This window comes from Cimex lectularius, unplaced genomic scaffold, assembly GCF_000648675.2.
Source record: "Cimex lectularius strain Harlan isolate CLEC.00 unplaced genomic scaffold, Clec_2.1 scaffold208, whole genome shotgun sequence".
NCBI classification, from domain to species: domain Eukaryota; kingdom Metazoa; phylum Arthropoda; class Insecta; order Hemiptera; family Cimicidae; genus Cimex; species Cimex lectularius.
This window is the reverse complement of record NW_019392797.1, coordinates 178,988-201,247: the sequence shown is the minus strand read 5'-3', so window position 1 is coordinate 201,247 and position 22,260 is coordinate 178,988. Positions and strand designations below refer to the sequence as shown.

Sequence of the window (22,260 nt, the reverse complement as noted above, 5' to 3'; positions counted from 1 at the left end):
TCACTCTTACTCCTCCTCCTCAAAAAATCAGAACAAATTTGAAAATGTATGAATGTAAATATTATTCCTAGTTCAACGTTCTCTCGATAAAATCTGTGTGTAGGCTTTCTTTTCTAATTTTTCTATTTGTATGCGGACCACTTGCCGATGGAAAACAAAAGCTGTTAAGTGTATGTATTTTTCTCCCTCTTTCTATCTATAACCGTGTATCCATCGATTTCTTTCCCGCCCTCTCCTCTCCCACATGCTTTTACTATTTATCTCTCCCTTTTCCTCTCTCTATCTTCGCTTCTTCCTTCCCTCACCCTGACACGCAGTCGTATTAATTTTTTGCTGTCATGAAGGTGCAATGGATTGGATGGAAATTGTCTGGGCTCTAAAAATACATTCTTACTTTGACATACACCTGTTGATGGCCTTGTACATCGTCACAAATTGTAGGCCAAGGTTTTTCTTTGATAGCCGTGAGAAAGAAGAAAACATCGGGGTTAAGGAATTATAACAATTTTCATTTTTCGGGACGAAGGCTCGTAATTCAGGATGCGAAGAAAGTCAATAAAAGCCGCGGCCGTTGACGTAGTTAAAGGAATTTCTTAGGAAACCGTTTGCGTAACCGATTAGGTGGATTGGAAAGACGTGATTCCGCTGCCGACGAAGAATATCCATCCGTTAATCTAATCGCCCCTTTAAATAATACAAATGCGGAAAACCTTTGATTATTTGTAAGGGCTTAATTTTCGAAATATCCCTAGTGGCCTCATGATGCACGCTATTTAGCTCATATTTGGACAATAGCTAAGTTTAATCGTTTAACTAGTTTATTTAAACTGAGCACCTACAATATGACAAATTATAATTGTACTAATAACTAATAAATAAGTCATTGGTGATAAAATTATGTTAATTACTCTAGCAACCTTATGATTTTTCCTTCTTGAAGGTGGGATAATAGGTCATGGCCTATTATCCCACCTTCAGGAAGGAAAAATCATAAGATTAACTGTTGAGGTCGAAATATAAAAAAATACTCTAGCAACTTTATTTTCTATAAATAGTGGAATATGGGCATTATAAAATCGATGTTTTATTATGGAAAAATATCAATATAATAGATATTAAAAATATCAAATTTCTGGGTGAATATGTCGGTATTTTGAGAAATCGAATACCGATACATATCTGGAGGTACAAGGGGGTCCAAGAAAATTGTTTTGTGTTCTTAGAACGTGTAATTTTTTTGATTAAAACAATCATTTTTCTTAATGCCTTCAAAAGCGACAAGTTCTTCTTGTGTGATATCAATTTTTTCGTCTTGTATTATGCTCATCTTCTTGTTCACTGTTTCTGTTAATTTTTAAGTTTGTTTCCCTACTGCCGGTACTTGGGTAGAAAAGTTACATTTTACAAGTTATGTTGGGTTATTTTCCCCCTAAGCTGTGTACGGTCGAAGACTTCGTGGACCGTATTCAGTAAGCTGGTCGAATCCAAAATTGGATCTATTCACTGACGTTCTGCATTATTTCCTCTTCTAACTTTAGTATAAATCCACATTTTCATGAAACACATTACGATGAGGTATTGTCCTTTGCTCCTGAACCAAGTCCAAGTGGGACGTCAAGTCTCTATGTAAATCTCATCAGCTCATCCCAACCACTTCCCGTTTTCCCAGTCACCTGGTGAGTTTAATGCTTACTTTGTGATAACTTCACAATCGTCCGGTTCACATAACCTTATACATATTCCTTCTTAGTAGACCTCCGTTTGGTCCTAATAATTTCTTTTTCTCTGATATCTCACCCGATGCCTTGAAAGCTGTCTGTTATTATGGGTAGCCATGCCGATGCAGATGGTTGTCATGGAATACCGGTAAAGCTAATAAATGCGTGTCTTTACGTTCCCCTTTACTTTTCCTTACAGAACTCATTATTTCCTAAGTCATGGAAACAAGTTACTGTGAAACCACAATAAAATTCCTGATCCCGCTTTCCCCCAAAGATCTCCGTCCAATACCCATCCTCTCGACCTCTTGAAAGATTATGCCATTTACAAATGTCTACCTACTCAAATTTCCTTGCTCCGCTACAATCCAGCTTCCGTCCTGGCTTTTGCACACAATCCGATAATCTGAAAATCTCCTCCTACAAACTGCTATGTTAATTTAAGGTCACCTTTCTTGCCCTTCTAGATTTTTGGCCTTTGATATATTAAATCATTACCTTCTCCTTTCTTAAAACTCTATCTTTCTTTTCGCTGATGTTACAGTTTTTCCTTTCTGACCGATGCCAAGTAGACTTCTTTCCTAATCAGCTTCCATCCCCCACCCCATATATTCATCACCTCTGGAGTACTTAAGGCTCATGCAACTCCGCTTCCCCATTTTTACTAACCAAAATTCATAAAACATTTCTCCCATCACTTTTATTCAGATGATTCTCAAACTTATCTTTCCTTCCCTCTTCCTGACACTGAAACTACAATGGTAAGAATTCAGGAGGACCTAAACACTAATAGCTCTTGGGCTGCTGAAAATGGGCTTAAGTGGAACGTAGAAAAGCGTCAAGCTTGGGTCCAGTTCTCTCCCCCATCCCTTATCTCCTATCTCTCCGTTTACAATTAACAATTACCCTATTTCTTGCTGTCCACCGTCAACAACCTTGGGGTTCATCTAGATCAGACCTTCTCCTGAAAGCCCCGTACGGCTGATTCTCTATTCTCCATCATTCCGTCGTGCCAGCTATCCTTCTCCCATTTAGTACGCGTAAACATCTGTTTCCTCCCTTATTTTCCCTCAGTTTGATTACGGATGTGTTGTGTACGCCAACTCACGGGGGAGTTTAGGATAAGCTTAATCGACTAATGAATTGTTTTGTACGTTTTCTCTTCTTCAAGGAGGTCCAACATGACTGATTTGTACACCGACTTGAAGTGGTTATACCCTTCTTACCGAAAGCAATTGGCTTTTTCCTCTATCACATTGTATCTAATACTCTACACACACTCGTCAAATTCGCTCCCACCCTTCTAACCTCTCTCTAAGCATAAAACTACTCCGGTCAGCCGTTCCTTCCTCGTCTATGCCTCCAACCCATGGAATTCCTTGCTCACTCTTCCGCTTAGCTCCATACCTTTCTTTCTACCTTTAAATCCAGTTTGATTACCTCTTTCCTTCCAACTTGGTACCGAAAATTGCCCCTTTAATTTACATAGTAGAACATTTTCATATTATATGTATATACATTTGTATATGTACATACATATTTGTATAGCCTTATCAGTCTAGAATCTCTGTAAAATATGTTGTATTCGTATTTAATTATCCAAAGGGACTTTAAGTCTCTAAATAAAGTTTATTTTTCATTCATACGAATCACAATTATCAAGCAATTAAACAATAATCCTTCATCAATATGTTGAAAATAGTTAATTCTGACGAGTGTAGGGTGTAAAAGATGAACCTTTGGAGTTAGGTTTTGCAATTTAAAAAATGGTCAAAAATTATACTTAAGAAGAAAGAAGAATATACATAAAATGAAACGATGTGCCGCCCGCTCAGTACTTTCTACTTCCACTTGTAACCACAGAAAAAGTTTTTCCAGAATTTATATCCAATATGGAATATCTTTTGCCTATCTTCTTTGAAGAAGCATTTTTACTTTGAAAGTATGAGGATTCTATTTTACAGCCATTCTGTATATTCTCCGCAACATCTTGCAAAATTCACAAATATCGTTTGAAATGAAATGAAGAGTTTCTACCGCTAAAAATCCCATGAACATAAAACAATAAAATATTAAGTAAACGATATCTTAATATGTTTTATCGATTTTTATCGCAGAAGGGATTAATTATGGAAAACATAATAGTGATATTTTGATATCTACACTACCCGTCAAAAGGTGACAAGAAAAGTTTGTTTTTCATAAGTAATAAAGGCTCAGAAGTACAAAATAAACTATTTTGTTTTTTAGAAGAAGTATTGCCATCTCTGGCTTTAATCCCTCTTGCTTTCTGGTTTTGTAGAAAATCGTGCAATCTTGTTGTCTCACTCTTCCAATACAGCCGGATTTAGAATTTCAATCATTATAGGGGTTGATCCCATGACTGTTTAAGTCTCATGTAAGTACAATTGGATTAAGGTCTGGACTTCTTGTTGGCCAGAGTGTTTAGGTCTAGGCAAATGTTATCTTATGAGGCCGAGCATTACCATGCATAAGGTATAATTCAGAGCCTAAATATTCCTAAAACACTACACGATATTGTAGGATTATCTCCACATATCTTAGAATATTCAAGTCCCCTACCCCTTGGATTGGTACCAACTCGTCTCGGCTAATAGGACTTTTTTCCATTCCTCTATAGTCGTAGGTGTTCCCTTCCAAATATTAATGGATTTGGGCCAAACTATTTTTGGTGATTCTACACTTCAAAATATCGGACACGTACCCGCTACCACTTGTGAATAGGCCCTGGTTTTGTCAAAAGAAAATTTGAAAGTTGAAATTTTCCATGTTTTAATATTTTCATTTTTCCGTTTTACTTACTCAAATCAACTTTGTGAATATATCATTTTACAGCATTTTTTTTTTGTGTAGATTGCAATAAAAATAGAGTAAAAGCTATAAAAGTTTATCAATAACCAAACAATTTCTAAAAACCAAATATTTTTCAAGTAAATTAAATAGGTGATATATTTTTTCGTGCAACCAATACGAAATTTCGTTTTTAGCACCTCTAGACACCCCCATATAAATTGTTGTTTGCATTTAAAGTTATCGTTTTTTGACCTCTAAAAATCTTACGATTTTTAAGAAGTCGTTATCGGAATATCTGATTATAACGGATGTATTCAAAAAGGGCTAAAAGGATTTTGACGTCAAACATACTGAGGGGACTGTGTAAATATTAAATTAAAAAGAAAGAGGAGAATTATAAGATGTTAAAAAAGGGGTTAAAGTATCAACGGAAATAAGATAACTCACCGTTCGGAGATTCCAAACAGAGATTCCGCTGAAAAAGAAAAAGCACATTAATATTTTTTAAAAACTTCTGATAGTACCTATGTACTATAAAAATATATAAAATATTTCTATTAGACAATGCACAAAATAGCAAAATTATTTGTTAGAAATTAACCTAGTTTTTATAAAAAGGAAATAATAGTCCGATTCTAATGTTTGACACAGTTATAAAATGCACTTGACAATTTCTTTAAAACGAATTATCAACCATGAAAATCGGTCTCCTAGGTCGTCGAAATTATCAGTCAAAAAATTAATTTACACCGATTTCCGCGAAAGTTTTAAGGGTTTTATAACGCAAGAATCGCAATGGGGGGGGGGGTCATCGTCATGATCATTTTCTGACCTACTTTGCTTATAGAATGTTTATTAAAATATGCAAAAAAAGCAGTATTTTGTTTATTTATCTTTTATAAATCATACCAAATTAGAATATTCTGCATCATAGAACATTTTTATCTTAATCAACAATGAAATTAATACACACCAAAAATAATATTTTTTTAATCTCTAAATAACGATTCGTGATCATTTCATTGCGTCTAAAATTAAATTTTGAAAAAAAGCTTCATTAAGTTCCCGGGTTTGAATGCAGCGGCATTTGAACCCGGGACCTTTACGCGCGGGCCGTGTCAACGCCTAACCGTTGTGGCCACCGTCCCGTCATAATCTTCACTTATTAATATAACCAAAGGTTTTAATTGTAATTTCTATCCATTTAGATTGTAATAAGTACAAACGTGAAATGGTCCAATCTATTATTGGCATTATAGAATGAAAGATAGATTGCAATCGCATTGATTGCTGATCATAAAAATGAGATAAATCGTAATTGCGTTCAAGGTTTTTTTTTTCTTCTATCGAAAAGAGAGGGACAAAATCAGCTATTTGTTTTCATTCCGGGCTGGCGGTCAGCTTGAGCAACCGCTTATAATTTATGGGTCTGGTTTTCAGCGGGCGGAGAAATAAAATCGACTTTCACTCCATGGGCAAATAGATTCTGTCGGAAGAACGAAGGCGATTGCAACCGCTCCTCGGTCACGTTCTATTCGCCTTTTCTGTCTAATGACAGGCGCAGTTGCACCAGGGGGAATATCAAACGGATCTCCTTTTATCGTTTTAACCGAAAATTAAATCATGAATCAAGAAAATAGATAATCAGTATCAAATTAATGCTGGTTTGCGTTGAACTGGTCGACTCACGTTAAGGTCCCATAAGTAACCAATACAAGCCCCAAGTCAACTCAGCACTAAGCTCTAGACTGCTACTGAAAAATCAGCCATCACAGAACGTAGCTTACAACCAACATAGCGCATACTAGATATATCAATTGCCCAAGTACTCCAGAGCAAATAACAATAATAAACGCGAAAGAATCATTTCTATTGCTGTATGCAGCGAATGAAAGTAAACTATGGCAGAGCTACTTCCTAAGCCCGACTTGTTGTCTATGGATTGCAATACTTTTAATGATTAAAAAAAGAATGGACGTACGTACTAAAGTTATGTGTTTTTCCTGGTTAAAGTACACCCTTAGACCAGGGTGTTTATTTATATACATGCTCCATTAATGATATTACATGTATGATGCCGATTCAAAAATAATTTCAACAAAAACAAAAGTAAACAAAAATATGAAGATGAACAAAAATCAAAAGAAACCAAACTCCTTTTCAAAACACAAAAGAAGACAGTTGAATGAAAAAAATTAATTGTTCAGAAAAATAAAATGGCATGTTCACAAATCGGCAGAATCGCCGGGTTATGTGTACATGTGTGTGATAAAGCAATTCATTGATTGGTCGATTAAACGATTTATTTAACCACGCAAAGTTAGACCTCGAGGATCTTTCTTACACTTAACGTAAGTAATGCATTGTACATCATACTCTTTTAATCTTCACGATTTATTTTACAAATAGAGAGCAAGAAAAAAAGTTATAAATTTATAAGGTTATATGCATTTACCTATGTAAAAACAACATTAAGAATCAAAAGGAAAAAAGAAAAGATAAACAATAAAAAATAAAAAACAATAATTTTTGATAGACATGACTCCAAATTAACTAACCAATTAGGTTTTATTTTCGTTTTATTTTAGTTATATAGAGAATGCAAAAACACATACTATAATATGAATTAATTTATGTTTCTATGATTTTATAATGTTTTTACTTATTTTCTGTCAGATGTTTTAAATATTTCCTTTGAAAACACATAGTACGAGATAGTAGTGTAATAATTTTAATGATTAAAAAATAATGGATGTACGTAGTAAGGAGAGAGTGTGTGTGTGTGTGTGTGTGTGTGAGAGAGAGAGAGAGAGAGAGAGAGAGAGAGAGAGAGAGAGAGAGACTGAGAGAGTGAGAGAATGACATTGGTGTAAGAGAGAGACAAAAGAATAATTAAATAGAATTGGAAATAAATTAAGAGATAAACAGAGAGAATGAGAGAGGAGGGAGAGAGACTAAGCAACTTTCTATCTTCAATTCGTTTAATTATATTAAACATAGATAATATGTGCGTGTATGGACGTGCTCTTGTGTGATTGAATAGCTTATTTAATGATCTGCGTGTTTATGGAAAATAAGTATTCAAACCAAGTTCGCTAAAATCCCCCTATTCGTTCTTCCTAATGAAGTGTTGATTTTTTATTTCCTACGTCCGTCCTTAATTGTATTTAATTAAGACATCAGTATACAGTGTGCTTTTCTAACACCAGTATATGTCCGCATGTTTCTCTCGCTCTGGTCTTTTTCATAGTTCAAGTAATTATTATTCCTGAACTATTGAGCTTAAATCAGATAATGTCATTTCATCATTTGTATAATACAATGTCATCATTTTTTCCGAATACTGAACTATTTAAAACTTTGACGGCTATTTTCATCATTTCCGTTATTATAATTAACATTAAACGGTGTATTCCCGGGCCACGATCTTATTATTCCTAAAATCCTCCGAAATTTATCCTAAAAAGCAAGTGTACATTACAACTATTTGCAATGAAATATTTTGCACAACTTATTTTTCCATCAGTGGAAACTGTCTTTAATAACGACAATACCAAAACCACACAAATCCTCCTGTGCCCCTCTTGTAGAGCAATAAGCCTCCTTTTCCCATTTTATCTAAAATCTTTGAACGTCTCCTACTTAAAATACCAATTTCTACTCTGAAAACTTAATTCCTAACAATTAATTAAGGTTTTTAGTTGAGATAAAAAAGTCAATGGCACGAGCGGGATTCGAACCCACGATCGGATTGGATTCTCGACGACAAATGAAATGGCCACGGAGAGCTTTAGTGAAGTATACTTCATTTTCAATCATTAAATTCAATAACGTCGATTAGAATCCAATCCGATTACACGGCATTTGAAAAATGGCAAAAAGGAGCGAAAATTCAAAAGGTGGGGTTGAGATGGGAAGTTAGTGTCCGAGTGGATCGAGGTCACGATAGCTCAAGTGGTAGAGCAGCGGCGTATCTAGCCGAAGATCGTGGGTTCGAATCCCGCTCGTGCCGTTGACTTTTTTATCTCAACTAAAAACCTTAATTAATTGTAATATATTAATTGGTCAAGCGGACCACGAAATTAGTGAATTTAATTCCTAACCATCAATTTGGATTCCAACCTCTTTCTATTCTACTTTTCAGCAATGAGCACCATCTTAGCCTGAAGTCCTTCCTCTCGGAGCGATGGTTTAAAGTGAGAATCGGTAATTCACCCATCACGCCAATTATAGCTGGCGTTCCAACAGGATGTATCCTAGGCCTAATCCTCTACATCATCTACACTGCTGACCCACACATCCACACACACAACTTATAACCTAAGCGGTCGACACTGCAATCTTATCAACACACTCCAATCATATTCCAGCCACAGAAGCAACTGGGGCACTCGGTAGCGGATCAGGTTGAACGAACAAAAAAGCCAATGCGTTACGTTTACGCCAAACGTCAAACCCAGTGCACATTAACTACAGGACAACACGACCAACGAACCAAGTTCGCAACCTTGAGTTTTACTTAGATAACAGATTTACGTGGAAACAACTTGCAAGATTAAAACGACAAGTACTTAACAAAATATATGGGTTCCTCAGACACGGGGACCAAAACCAACACTACGCATAACATATTAACCGCTTACAAAACACTCATCCTATTTGACTTACGGAGTGGAACTGTGGGGCTCGGTCAATTCCTCCAGTACTAAACGAATTCAACCTTTCAATCCAAAGTTCTCCGCAGTATCCTCAACGCTCCCTTCTACGACACCAATCAAAAGACCTATAAAGATCTTAAAATCCAGTTGGTGAAAGATCTTATCCGAACATTTCCACTTTAAACTATCTCTCCACCCGAACCCATCAGCCCAAAATCTGTCTTCAACATCACACCCTTACAATCAATCCTCTACGCCGTTTAAACGACGGAGGCCTCGTGACCTTTTATTTTAAGCCATCCAGTTACATAAAGGAGAACTGGCTGATTTCTCTCCCTACTGTTTTTTGGTCTGACAGATCTGTATATAGCTCAATTATGTTCATCAGTAGTATAAAATAGTTATTAAAATTAACAAGCATTGAACTATAAGTTATAAAGAGAAAACCAAAAAATAAACAATGCCTAATATTATAACACTTCTAAAAATTTGCATCAACTGCGGAGATAATTTTTTTTCCAATTATGTGATTTTTTACATGTGCATAAGTTTATATATATTTTATTTAAATGAAAATGTTAATATCGGCATCCAGTTGAGCAAGTCAAACAATCATTTATATGATAACTCGATTTTTAGTTTCAATAAATTATGCCCTTTTATTTTTATTACATGCTTTCTTTGTTTTTCTTATTTATTTCCCTTAGCATTTTTGGCAATAAAACCTTACGATGAGCAGTTGGAAGTTGTATATAGGTAATATAATATAAAATCGGTGTGTTTCCTTAAAACAAATATTAGAATGTTAAAATGATACTTAGACAGACAATGTAGTCAACATAAATGCACAAAAATTTATTTGCTTGTATTATTTTTGTATAAAGAAGAAGTTTCTTTCTTGTTAGTTAAATGATTTTAGGAGGTTTCTTCTGCAGGAAAGTTTTTATGTAGAAATCACGAAATCACGTCCTGTCTTTTCTAGGCAGGATATTCTTTTAAACTGAAATCTCCTGGTTTATCCTTAGTGTAAATGTTGTACGTGTCGTAAACAATAATTGTTGTTTCCTGCACTGAAATTCCCTGGGCGCGGGGATATGTTTATCTTGCGTCACCACGTACACTTTCAACCAACCTCCCGTTTTAATTTACACCGGTGAATTCCCTTTCGTTGACATTTATCCAACCGGGGCAAATTGATTTTCTCATACAAGACTGCGTGACGAGGCTTCGGTTTCGCAGGTGACGTAAATAGATTCGCATCTTCCGTCGGACAAATTGGCGCGAAGGGGTTCGGTTCAGCAAGTCGGCGATAAAGGATTACAGTTTCACTGACGAGACGGTCAAAGGTTCGAAAGAAATATAACCGATCTTCAACCAATTGCTCGTCCGACTTTTTAATGAACGATAAATCTTGGTGGCGTGGATCCATCCGTGCGAAATCCGGGTAGGAGCAGCTGTTTCACACCTGAACGAAGAAATTACCTCACCGTTTTTCCTAGCAACTTTGATAGTAAGAACCCCTTATTTTATAATTCTTGAATTAATAACTTTACTAAAAGAATACAAAAATCCAACGGCGGCTTATAACTAATATATTGTTACAAATTATTATAAAGCAGCTGGTGTGAAGTAAAGTAATCACTGACATTACTCCTTAACTGCCAAATAACTGGTCATATTCCTGGATTTTAGGAAAACCCTTATTTAATATAAAGGTTGAAGTCATAATCATACTATCATATTTTCGCTAAAAATCAACTATATCAGTTATTCTAGCCGATATTAAAATATAAAAACCAGCTCATCACTATTTGATAACTTGTTTTTCGAAACCTCGTCGTAATATAGAAAGATAGGTAGACAGACAGATGGATATTGACTGATTAACGGTTTATTTATACACGCAAAAGTTTGGTTACACAATAACACAGACCTCTAGAGAGGGAGAGTATGTGAGTGAGTGTGAGAGAGACTAAGGGGTGCTTTGAACATTCTGATATTTGTTTTATGGAAAAGTCAAAGGATATATTATTTTCCCTTTATACAACTTCCAGCTGCCCACAACGTTTTATTCCCAAACTTAATAAGCAAAATAACGTTGACCAAAAATAAAGAAAGCTTGTAATAAAATAAAAGAGCAGAATGTACTGAAACTAAAAATCGAGATATCCTATATCTCCTCTCCCCTCTCTCTCTCTCTTTCTCACTCAGTCTCTCTCTCTCTTACACACACGCGTAATCACACTTCATCTCTCATTTAATTTATCTGTCTGTCTCTTCCTCTCTAGTTCACTCACCCTTCCTCTCTCATTTAAATTCTCTATATGTCTGTCTCTCTATGTCTATCTTAGACTCCCTCACTTAGTCTCTCTTTCTCTCTCACTCTCAAATAAAGACTCCTCACTCTCTCACTCTCAAATAAAGACCAAGTGAGACAGAGAGAATGAAAGAGAAACAGAGAGAGAGAGAGAGAGAGAGAGAGAGAGAGAGAGAGAGAGAGAGAGAGAGAGAGAGAAAGAGAGAGTGTGTGTGTGCGTGTAGAGAAAAACAAATTTGTTATAGAAAAAGAATTACTATAATACCAATATAATTTTACTAGTCTACATTCTTATATGACTACAGCTTAGAAAAGAAACATTGTTATAAAGAATATAATATGGATATGTTTGTCAAAATGTTCGAAAATATTTCAAGATTAATGGATTTTGTAGAAACAGTTAAAATTTTTCATCGAGAAACGACTTTTACTTAAAAATTTATACATATAAAATCAAGGCTAGAATGACTCACTTCCCCGCCCTTTTACACGGTGATCACAGCGGATGTGAATAATGTATAATAGCCGTTGATGATCAGTTAAGTATTAATAATTTTCTTGTTTCGCTTTTCGATTTAGTTTTTTATTTATCCAACCCCTTGCGATTTTTTTCCATTAACAAATCATCTGTCATTTTCATAGCCCAACTAAATTTTAATGATGGATTTGTTTGATGAATGAGCTGTAGTCATAACAGCTGAAAGAATGAATTTGAAAACGAATGAAAGTCTTGGCTTAGATTCTGGGACTTAAAGTAATAAAACTACTTTAAGAAATGCTTCAGGGTCCCACGTTTTTCCAAGATGTTCCATGACATTGTCTAATAAAGTACAACAACAAAGTATACGCATAAGAAATAAATAACAAATCTGAATGCACATAAATTAATAAATTCTAGTATGAATTCCGGAATTTCTGAAATTCTTATATCATATTTTTTAATTCGTTTCACTGACTTTTGCTTCATGTTCGTGTTGATCGATTAGATAATAGAAAATATATTAATAACTGAATTCGAAGAGTCGGGCTTTCTCATGGCCTCTGCGAGCTTGAAGCGTAATTAAATCGAGAAAAATCGCCGGAGCGATAAAGGACGAAGATTATAATTGGTTTAAGCTCAATTTTAATTAAAGCAACGCTAAGTTGGAAACTTCGATCAAAGGTTTCCGTTAAAATTGAATGAAGGTAAAAGTAAAGAATATACGAGGAAATTTAAGTTTAATTTCAAAATCGTTAACGAAAAAAAGAGATTTTTGTGTTTTACGAGAACATTTAGTTTTAAATAAATAAAAAGGAACCAGTTTTTGGTAGAATATACACCAGATTCTTTTTAATAACGTGATTTGTCTTAAGGCGTGCTTCCGACTCGTATTTGACAAACTAGCGGTTTTGAATTCTAATACCGGATGGCCCTTGAAATTTTATGTGAGATTAATTTGTACAAAGTGCTGTAAAGTAGTATGGACCTCTCGTTCACACCCTTCGGGCTAAGCCGACCCGTTTGTCAGAATTACTTCACTATGACTTTATCTGATTTAAACCTAATTTAAAAAGTAATTCGTTATCTAGGTATATTAATTAAACAGAATTAAAAAAGGAATGTTATATTAATTAAAAATTATTTATAATCAAAATGTTATTAATTTATATTATATTTATTATAACATATTACTATATTATAATTTATTATTCATTATATTTTATTGATTTATATAATTGTAAAAAAGCACAGTATTGTCCTAAATGTGTGTCCTAGTTCTGTCTGTCTGCCTGCCTCTCTCACTCTCTCTCTCCCTCTCCCTCACCCTCACCCTCACTCTCTCCCTCTCTTTCTCTCTCTTTCTCTCTCTCTCTCNCTCTCCCTCTCCCTCTCTCCCCCTCCCTCTCCCTCTCCCTCTCTCCCTCTCTCTCTCTCATATCAATAAAATAATATACTTTCTAGATATATATAAAAACGACAGATTAAAACGTTTAAAAGCTGTAAATTAAATTCAGTAAATAACAAATTAAAAGTTCGAAAATGTCTTCATATGAATATAAACATATATAGTTTAATTTTAAAAATATTTTATTTTAATTATCTTTAAAATTTGTTCTTGTATGTAAATCAAAATAATTGTTTACTTGTAAAATGTACCTCGAATAGCAATTTTTTGTTGTTAGAAGTGTTTGATATCTGGTCTTGCTTGCCTGCCTTGTAAATATTTTTTAAATAAATCTCTAAGTAAGGAGAAATTAACTTTTTTATTTACTTTTTGTCAAGTTAATTTTATACATAGGTTTTAGTTATTAATGATGTATGAAAAAGAAGTTGTTTTGTTAGGATTGAGTAGAGTAGAGTCAATGAAGTCTGACATTGAATTTGAGTGATGAATGCAAAATTAAAAGGGAAATCAATCAGTCTATCATCTCACTCTCTCTCTCCCTCTCCCTCCCCCTCCCTCCATATCTCTCTCTCTCTTTCTTCTCTTTTTTTATTATTTGCTATTGTTAATTACACTCAGATTAGGTGAAGCAAAATTTGACCTAGGAGATTTCCTGTTCACCTAAAGAATCATAAATCGTTTTTTATCTTTCAAAAACATTTTGTAGCTGTATAACTGTTATTGTTATTGTTGTTTCGATTCGGGTTCACCACAACGTCTCGCATAGCGGTGTGTGAGGAAGTGAAAGTGAACCGGGGCGCTGTTGGCAGACCGAAAAGGATCCGGGCTAATGCGACGGGGAGTCACGATAAAGAGCGAAGGAGCTTGGGAACATCGACGAAATAACGGTGAAAAATCTCGCAGTGGCCGGGAACGATTTTTTTTAGGGGAGCTGATAGAGAGACAGGTGACTTTCGGCGTTTTCTATTCGGGAAAAAAAATCTTCGTTTAAATCTTTGTAAATCCGTTTTACAGAAACTTGACGATTCCGTTAGGATCAAAATCTTAAAAAAAGTGTAGGTGTCATTGACTTATTTCTTATTTGCTAAGGATTAAACAGTTCATTTTATGAATCAGTTTTTTTTTCTCTTGTGTCAAAGTATTAATACTCCATGAAATCCCATTAGCTAAAACCTGATAGTTCAAAACTTCCGGCATACAAGTTGATTAAAAACAGGAAACAAATTATAGAGAGTTCCAATAATGAAGGATTTTTAATGAAGATTTATAATTTTATTTCGTTTTATAATGAAGATCGACGTAACTTAAAACTTTAGAATGGACTTTAAAATATGAAAGGAATTAAGCCGTTAAACTATGCTAATTAGATCAGCAAACATTATTACTAACATTTAGAAAGACAAAATTTTCAATTTGAGGTTAACAATAGCTTAAATTGACCAAAATTTCAGTTTTTGCAGCTAGTAATAAAAAATAATATTTAGGCCAAATTCTTTGACTATAAACAAAACCTTGTTTAATCTCTATCTTTCAATTATTTCTCACACACTCTCACTCTTGCTCACTGTCTATCTTTATCTAGCTTTTTACATTTCGGAATAATGTGTGAACATTTTGGGAGCACTAAATAAATGGGATGACAGTGGATCTTTGTGTTTGGTAAAAGACTTCGTTGTTCTTTATTCTTTAGCGAGTAAGCCAAAACGCATCGTTAGATCTGAAAATAGATTGTGTCCCACGATGTGGGACAGGCATGCCCATTTGTGTACATCGCGTTTTGCTGGTTTTCCGTTTTTCTCTGACGGATTTATCGGCCAGGACGACGTTGCTTTCTCTGTTTACTTCTTACGAATATGAATACATCAACTGTCTTTCTAGTTTGCCCTTAGTATTTTCGGCCTCGCGTGTCGAGTGGCTCGGGCTGGTTCTGCTTAACCGACGGGCCGTGCGGTCTCAACACGATAATTTTTCCGTTTTAACCCTTTTTTTTTTTTTTTGTTTTTAACCTTGGCATTTTCGCGTTTAATTCGAGTCGGAGGGTCATTAACGATCTCGAGGCGCAGCTGCTCGATGCAACAAGATAAACTGATTGAAATAGCGTAAAAACAAGGAACGGCTCGTTAAGCCCGAAAATGCGCTATTTTTCACGTGTAGATTGAATAATATTTGCAATACGTGAAACTGGCAATATTCCTTTATCTGTTGCCTTCATATATATTTGTTACATATTTTTTAATCTTAGTTTTTCAGTTGTGAAATTAAAACAGATCATTAACTATGTGTACTAACAAACAAAGTCTTAACAATAAAGAATATATACATAACGAGTCTGTGGCCTTGTTAAGCCAGACTTCGATTATATATATTCCCGAAAGACACTCGTTAAGTAAAGAATTTTAAATAATTATTTTTAATTTTTTTTTAAATTGAGCCAGTTATAAACTACACTTCAATTAACTTATTCACCTACTATACAATTAAATCAAAAGAACTAGACAATAGGTCTTTCTTTAACAATATAGTGACCGGATTTCCATTAATAAGTTTCAAAATAGTTTACGTTGTATGTTGAGTGTAATCTTCATGAGGATAACACTTATTTTAATGGGGAATTTTCCTGAGAGTGCTTCTCATTTATGCTCATTAGTGCATGCAGGCATGGTGTGTGTTTTCCATTCTTCCGTATCTTTCTCTCATTCCTTTATTCTCTATCACTGACTTTCCCCCTCTCTCCCTCTCACCCTCCCCCCTGTGTGTACGTGTGAGTGAGTGTATTATTTCCCTCTGTTATTCTGTCTTTCTTGATTTTTTTGTCCCCTATCATTCTCTTTCCCACTCTATTTTATATTCTTTGTTTCTCTGCTCTTCTGTACCGCAGTTATTCCGTGTTTTTAAGTCTCAATGCTTCTTCCTTGTCACGCTCATCATTCTTTCTTTCTCGTTCCTTGCTATTCTCTCCTTCGTGCTCATACCCATTTATATTCATCTAAACGGCTCCCTCTTTAGTAAAATCTTAATCATTTGTTGATTCATTCTCCATCTCTCTATTGATTTATCTTCCCCCCTCTCTATCCCTCTCTTACTTTTATTTTGTCTCACATTCTTTCATTATCCTTTCACCCTCTCTCCGTCATATCTTTCTCTCTCTCTCTCTCCCTCCCACCCCCTCCTCCGCCCACACACTCTCTCTTTCCCTAGTACCTCTCTTCCGTATTCTCTCTCTCTCTCTTTCTGTCTTTTCCCTCACACTTTTTTTTCTAACAGTTACACTCATCCTTCTTTACCACTCACTCACTCTCTCTCTTTTTCATTATCACTTTGCTCTCGTACTTTCCCTTTCTGTTAGTTACACTTTTTACTTCTCCCTCACTCCCCACTCACTAACCTATTACACCTATAAAAAAATAATCCTATACGCTTTCACACTCACTCTCTCACTATATCCCTCTCTCGCCAATGTTCTCTTTTTTATCTGTTTATTTTGTGATTCATTTAATCGATAACCGTATTCATTTTTTTAAATAGTTTATTGAAAAATATACTGAAATAATTGCAAATATTTAATGTATGGTACATTATCATCTTGTTCCCTTTTTGTTCTGCCTTCTCATTAGTGCAATTTATTTTTCATGTTTAAAAAACAAACATTTATGACCGTTTCTTGTAGTTTAAGAGCAACGCCCGATTAAACGGTCCTTTCCGAGCTTTTAACATGGAAAGAATCACGTTCAAGAAGAAAACACTACGCATATAAACGCACGCTGACCTGAGCAAATTTACTCATGCATTCACCTCGAAATATAAGAAATAATAATTATAAAAGGAATGTGAGATTCGTTGTTCACGTCTGTGGTGCAATTGTGCTTAAAACATTTTTGATCGTGCCCGACCATCCTTGCGCATCCTCGCAAATATCAGGGATAGGTCAAGTTGAAAGTTCTCCCTTCCTTCATCAAGCTTTTCGAGGAATGTATTGCATCGTTCGAGACTTTGAAACTCGAATATTACTAATAATTTACAAGGTTAATAAATATGACATATGTGAATGTCATATTGAATTTTATGATTTGAAATATTTAAATGTTCAATGATAGTAACTGGTTTCTTTTTCCTTATACGTGATTGTGAATATACAATCATACAGAATATATTAATAAAGGGTGATGTTAATTATATGAAGGTTATTCCGTATTTTCCCTCACAAAATGACGGAATATGGGGAATTGCCGAAACGCGTTCGACAGACCAAAACAGCACGGATGAGCATTTTCTGGGTGTTCCTAAACAGCCAAACTAATAAATTGTTCAAATCTTCAAAAGGCGAATTTGAACGTGGGCTCCATTCTTTTAGAAAATCCGGTTTGACGAAAAAAGAGATGAACACATTCGGCCGTTTCGACACAACAGTACGTAATGAATTAGTCTTGTTAAAATTCAATTCAGTGAGGACTGAAAGTCTTTTGTCACGTTGGTGAGAAATTCGTGGTTTCTTCATAGAAAACTGTCTTTCACTAAAAATAATCATATTTACATTTTTTAAACATAATTAGTTTATTTAAAAAAATGTATATCACACCTATACTATCTTTATCATTAATTAATTGTTTTATTATATACAGAGCAACCTGTGAGCAGACGTCAATACTTCAAGAAGTTATTGTACATGTAAAATTGTCAAACTCCCTATTGTCTAGTCTGATTCTCAATGGTACGTGAGATATTTCTTTTTTTAATGAAAATAATACCAAGTAAAACAGTCTTTGGTACAACATATATTAGAAGAAGCAAAAAGTTTTTAAAAATTTAATTAAATATTCCAATTATCCATCTTCTTGAAGATTATAGGTCAAATAAAGAGGGGATTTTGAATATTTAATTTAATTGTTAGAAGCTTTTTGTCTTTTATGTTGTCAGTTATGGGTAATAATTGCTTTTTAGGTTTGAAACTTGCACGTTTAGAGGTGTATAATTCGAAAAAAAATGTAATTATTGACAATACCCACTGCACTCAAATGACAAAAGGAAAGTTGATCCGTTTCTTGTCCTTCAGGACTGCAAAGCTTTTTATCCTTCGCTGCAGAATTACATTTTAAATGGGCAGTTGTTTTGAGATGATGATTGTGGGCGAGGCGCGTGAGCTCATCGAAAAATATGCACTTGCGCAAGATTTATGCCTGAATTGTTAATATTACCTTGTAATCCGAGATAATACATTTGCTAAAACAAGAGTTGAAAATAGTGTGTTAATTGTACTGAGATATACGACAATAATCCTCGTAATTTATATAATGCCAACTACAGAAGATGAATCTTTAAACAATGTAAGGTCGCATTTATCGCAATCAATTTTGAATAAATTTAGATCGTCCATGAAGAACCAACTGTTCAATAAAAACTCCAAATTGGGCATAGAGGTTTTTTGCGGGTCTCTTTATAAAATGAAATTTCGCATTCTCTACCACTTTTGAACAAGTATAAAAATTGTCGAGCAAAACGGTCAAGGAATGCTCACAGAAAATTAATTTAACTTCTGAGTTCAAGTTTAAGTCCAAATTGGAACGGCGATAGTATATGCCTTTTTTGGCCTTAAGCCCAGATGTGCAGGTTGTTGCCCCTGATTTTATATATAACTTTTAGTGTTTTCATCACATTTTGTATTGTTTAATTTTTATCGGTGCCTTGTAAAACCAAACTTCAAAAAAGAAAAAAAAAATATATATACTTTATTTTTTATCACTTACTTTACCCATGTCTCGTTCTTCTCTCACTTTCTCGTTCTGTCTCACTCTCACTCTCACTTACTCTTTCTCTCAGTTTCTGTCACTACTTTCCTCTCTCTCTCTCTCTCTCTCTCTCTCTCTCTCTCTCTCTCTCTCTCTCTCNTCGGTTCTTCTCTCACTTTCTCGTTCTGTCTCACTCTCTCTCTCTCTCTCTCTTTCTCTCTCTCTCTCTCTCTACTTTTCTCTCTCTCTCTCTCTCTCTCTCTCTCTCTCTCTCTCTCTCTCTCTATCTCCCACACAAACACACACACCCGAAACATCACATATTCACAAACTCAACGAAATCTAGTTTTAATTTGTTATATCTAATTATATGTATATTTTTTTACAGTTCGATTGCTTTTAGGACGTTTAAAGCATAAAAAGAATATCAGCTGTTAAGTATTTTGTCAGATTTCCTTGTTTGTGGCTGGCGGTACAATGAACTTGTAGTTCGGTCTTTTCCTATCAGTTTGGACTAACTATCCTCGCATTCTTCAGTGACGGGCCTGTTAGTTATTTTACAGTCTAATCGCTTAATAATAGGGACCACAAAGAGACTAAAAATACATTTTTTGATACACAAAGTCACTAATTTAAGATGGGGAATATTTTTTGTTTTGTTTTCGAAAACAAAGCATCTATTGTCAATTTTATTTATAATAATATTAAAAAAGTTATCTTGCAATTAGTTTATGTTGTTGAAAAGTGGGTCGAAAAAATTGACTTAACGCCAATCGAATGAGAAACTCGAGGAAGAGTGTCGCATGCCTTAACGGCTTTTAGGCTCGTTCATGTTTTAATGAGGAGACATCATTTTATAATAATTGAAACATTAGCCCATCGTACTTATTTATGGGATGTGGCCCTATTGAGGACATGAGATGAGCGAAACACTTCAGCCCTAATAGGAGAACGCACGACGACGTGAAACGCCAGCTGTTGTTGGCCTCTTAAATTGCCCTTTCCGACCTTCGTACGGTTTAGGCAATTTTTGTCCGTAAATTGGACTCGTTTAATCGGCCCGTACTTGTGGGAACACGCGATCCGATTAATTCCAGGGCTAGAAAGTGAAACCCCCTTCGGCACATGACGGGAGGGAAAATAACAAGTTTCTTTTTGATAAGATTGGGCAAAAATCGCGTAGTCCATTTTGCCGTCCATGAGTGGAAACTTTACATGTACTTTGAACTATAAAAATATAGAGCCAGAGAAAGAGGGGGAGGTCCAGGTGGAGGGTGAAAGTATGTATGAGAAGGAGAGAGGCAGAGAAAGCAACAAACAGAGGTACAGAAAACAGAAAATGTGAAAATAGAACAAAGAAAGACAGATAGACAGACAAAAGGAATCAAAATGATAATGGGGGAGAGGGAGTGGGAGTGAGTGAGAGTGGGAGTGAGTGAGAGAGAGAGAGAGTGGGAGTGAGTGAGAGAGAGAGAGAGAGAGAGAGAGAGAGAGAGAGTGGGAGTGAGTGAGAGAGAGAGAGTGGGAGTGAGTGAGAGAGAGAGAGAGAGTGGGAGTGAGTGAGAGAGAGAGAGAGAGTGGGAGTGAGTGAGAGAGATAGAGAGAGTGGGAGTGAGTGAGAGAGATAGAGAGAGTTGGAGTGAGTGAGAGAGATAGAGAGAGTAGGAGTGAGTGAGATAGATAGAGAGAGTGGGTGTGAGTGAGGGAGATAGAGAGAGTGGGAGTGAGTGAGAGAGATAGAGAGAGTGGGAGTGAGTGAGAGAGAGGGAGAGAAAAAGATCGCATTGAACGTTTCTGACCATCATAAGATTACTTCTACAAAACATTTGTCGTTTTTCTTTACTTTATTTTGATATTGTGTTTTTCATCCTTGTTACAGTCGTTTTGTGTATATAGTAATTGTTTTGGTGACCTGTATGTTGTTATTACTCTGTCATCAACTAAAACTACAAAATACTCTCTCTCACACATACATACACCCACAAAATAATTGAACATGTATGACCCTTATTATATTTTATGACGGAATTATAGGCGTAGGACATACTGCCACTAACAAAAGAGCGATTTTGTCAATCTTGCAAATAAAGAAAGATATATTTAATAAAGATAATACAAGAGGCTAGATTATATGAAAATGCCTCACTGTGTTGAAGTGTCACGTACTGTCAATTTAATAATTTAGCTCGTTTATCCAGCGGTTTATCCAGCGGTTTATCCAGCTTAATTATACAATAATCTCATTAAAATTTGATTATTTGTTATTACTTCGTGCGTATTTTGTAAGAACGAACTAAGTAAATTATCCTTTTTATAAGCTGCTCGATAGCCCTAATGGAAAGTGTTCGGATTGATTTGTACAATTTAACAATAAACGGGAAATGATCAGTATTGATCAAACTGCCAACGTCAGCACAACGTCCCTGGAGGGCTCCGATGGATAAATATACGATCTTAAATGTTTACCAGTTTTACAAAATGTGAATTGTAAAAAAAATATTATTTATACAAACTTCAAAACTATCTATTTTGATTCGAGAATTTTCAAGAATTTCGGCCATTTATAATTTTGTCAATATTGGAATTTCTTATAATTCGAAATCAGGTCAATTTGAACAGTCCAAATGCCTGAAAGATTGCGTTCGGGAAGGAACGTAGTATGTAGGGTGGTTGATTGGATCCTCTTCAAAATCAAATGGAAGCGGTAAATCAAGTCATGATTGGATAAAACGATAAACCTTTAAGTTTTAAATTCTTCGAGGATGAAAGGAGAAAATCAATTGGAAAAGCTGTAGGCAATCTCGTTTTCTGAATGTTTCTCTGCTATAGGAAAATTAGTTTAAAAAAGAGACAAAATGCTTGAAGCAATTATTTTTATTTATGTTGAAATTTGTCTGTAAGACCGTTTCTGCATTTCGCTTCAGTATGTCTTTTTGTTCCATCCTTGCCAGACCCAACAGTTAGGATGGCAAAACAGTTTGACCGACCAATCTAGCAAAGTATAGGCAGTTAGTTCTTTTTTTTGTCTTTCCACGATTTGTATTGTATGACAAACAAAAACAAAAAATATCTATTGGTCTACATTCTAAAACATCAACTATTTCAAAGAAAGATTCGCAGACCAGGATGATCAGTAACCACCAA

The 22,260-nt window shown here is 35.0% G+C and overlaps 2 protein-coding genes and 1 long non-coding RNA gene across 3 annotated transcripts in view; 2 read left to right on the top strand and 1 right to left on the bottom strand.

The window, feature by feature from the left end:
* Positions 1 to 22,260, bottom strand: part of LOC106664853 (testisin-like) — a 73,018-nt gene that overhangs the window by 28,349 nt on the left and 22,409 nt on the right. The window contains exon 2 of the mRNA XM_014390882.2: positions 4,980 to 5,007. Coding sequence (XP_014246368.1) covers positions 4,980 to 5,007 — 28 coding nt within the window. The remainder of the gene's footprint in view (positions 1 to 4,979; positions 5,008 to 22,260) is intronic.
* LOC106664855 (ankyrin repeat domain-containing protein 29) overlaps positions 1 to 22,260 on the top strand; it is a 57,528-nt gene that overhangs the window by 15,365 nt on the left and 19,903 nt on the right. The gene's annotated exons all lie outside the window — the stretch shown is intronic.
* Positions 6,779 to 18,649, top strand: LOC106664856. Its single transcript, XR_001340239.2, has 3 exons — positions 6,779 to 6,883; positions 18,013 to 18,101; positions 18,332 to 18,649. It is a non-coding gene; the product is annotated as an uncharacterized LOC106664856 (long non-coding RNA).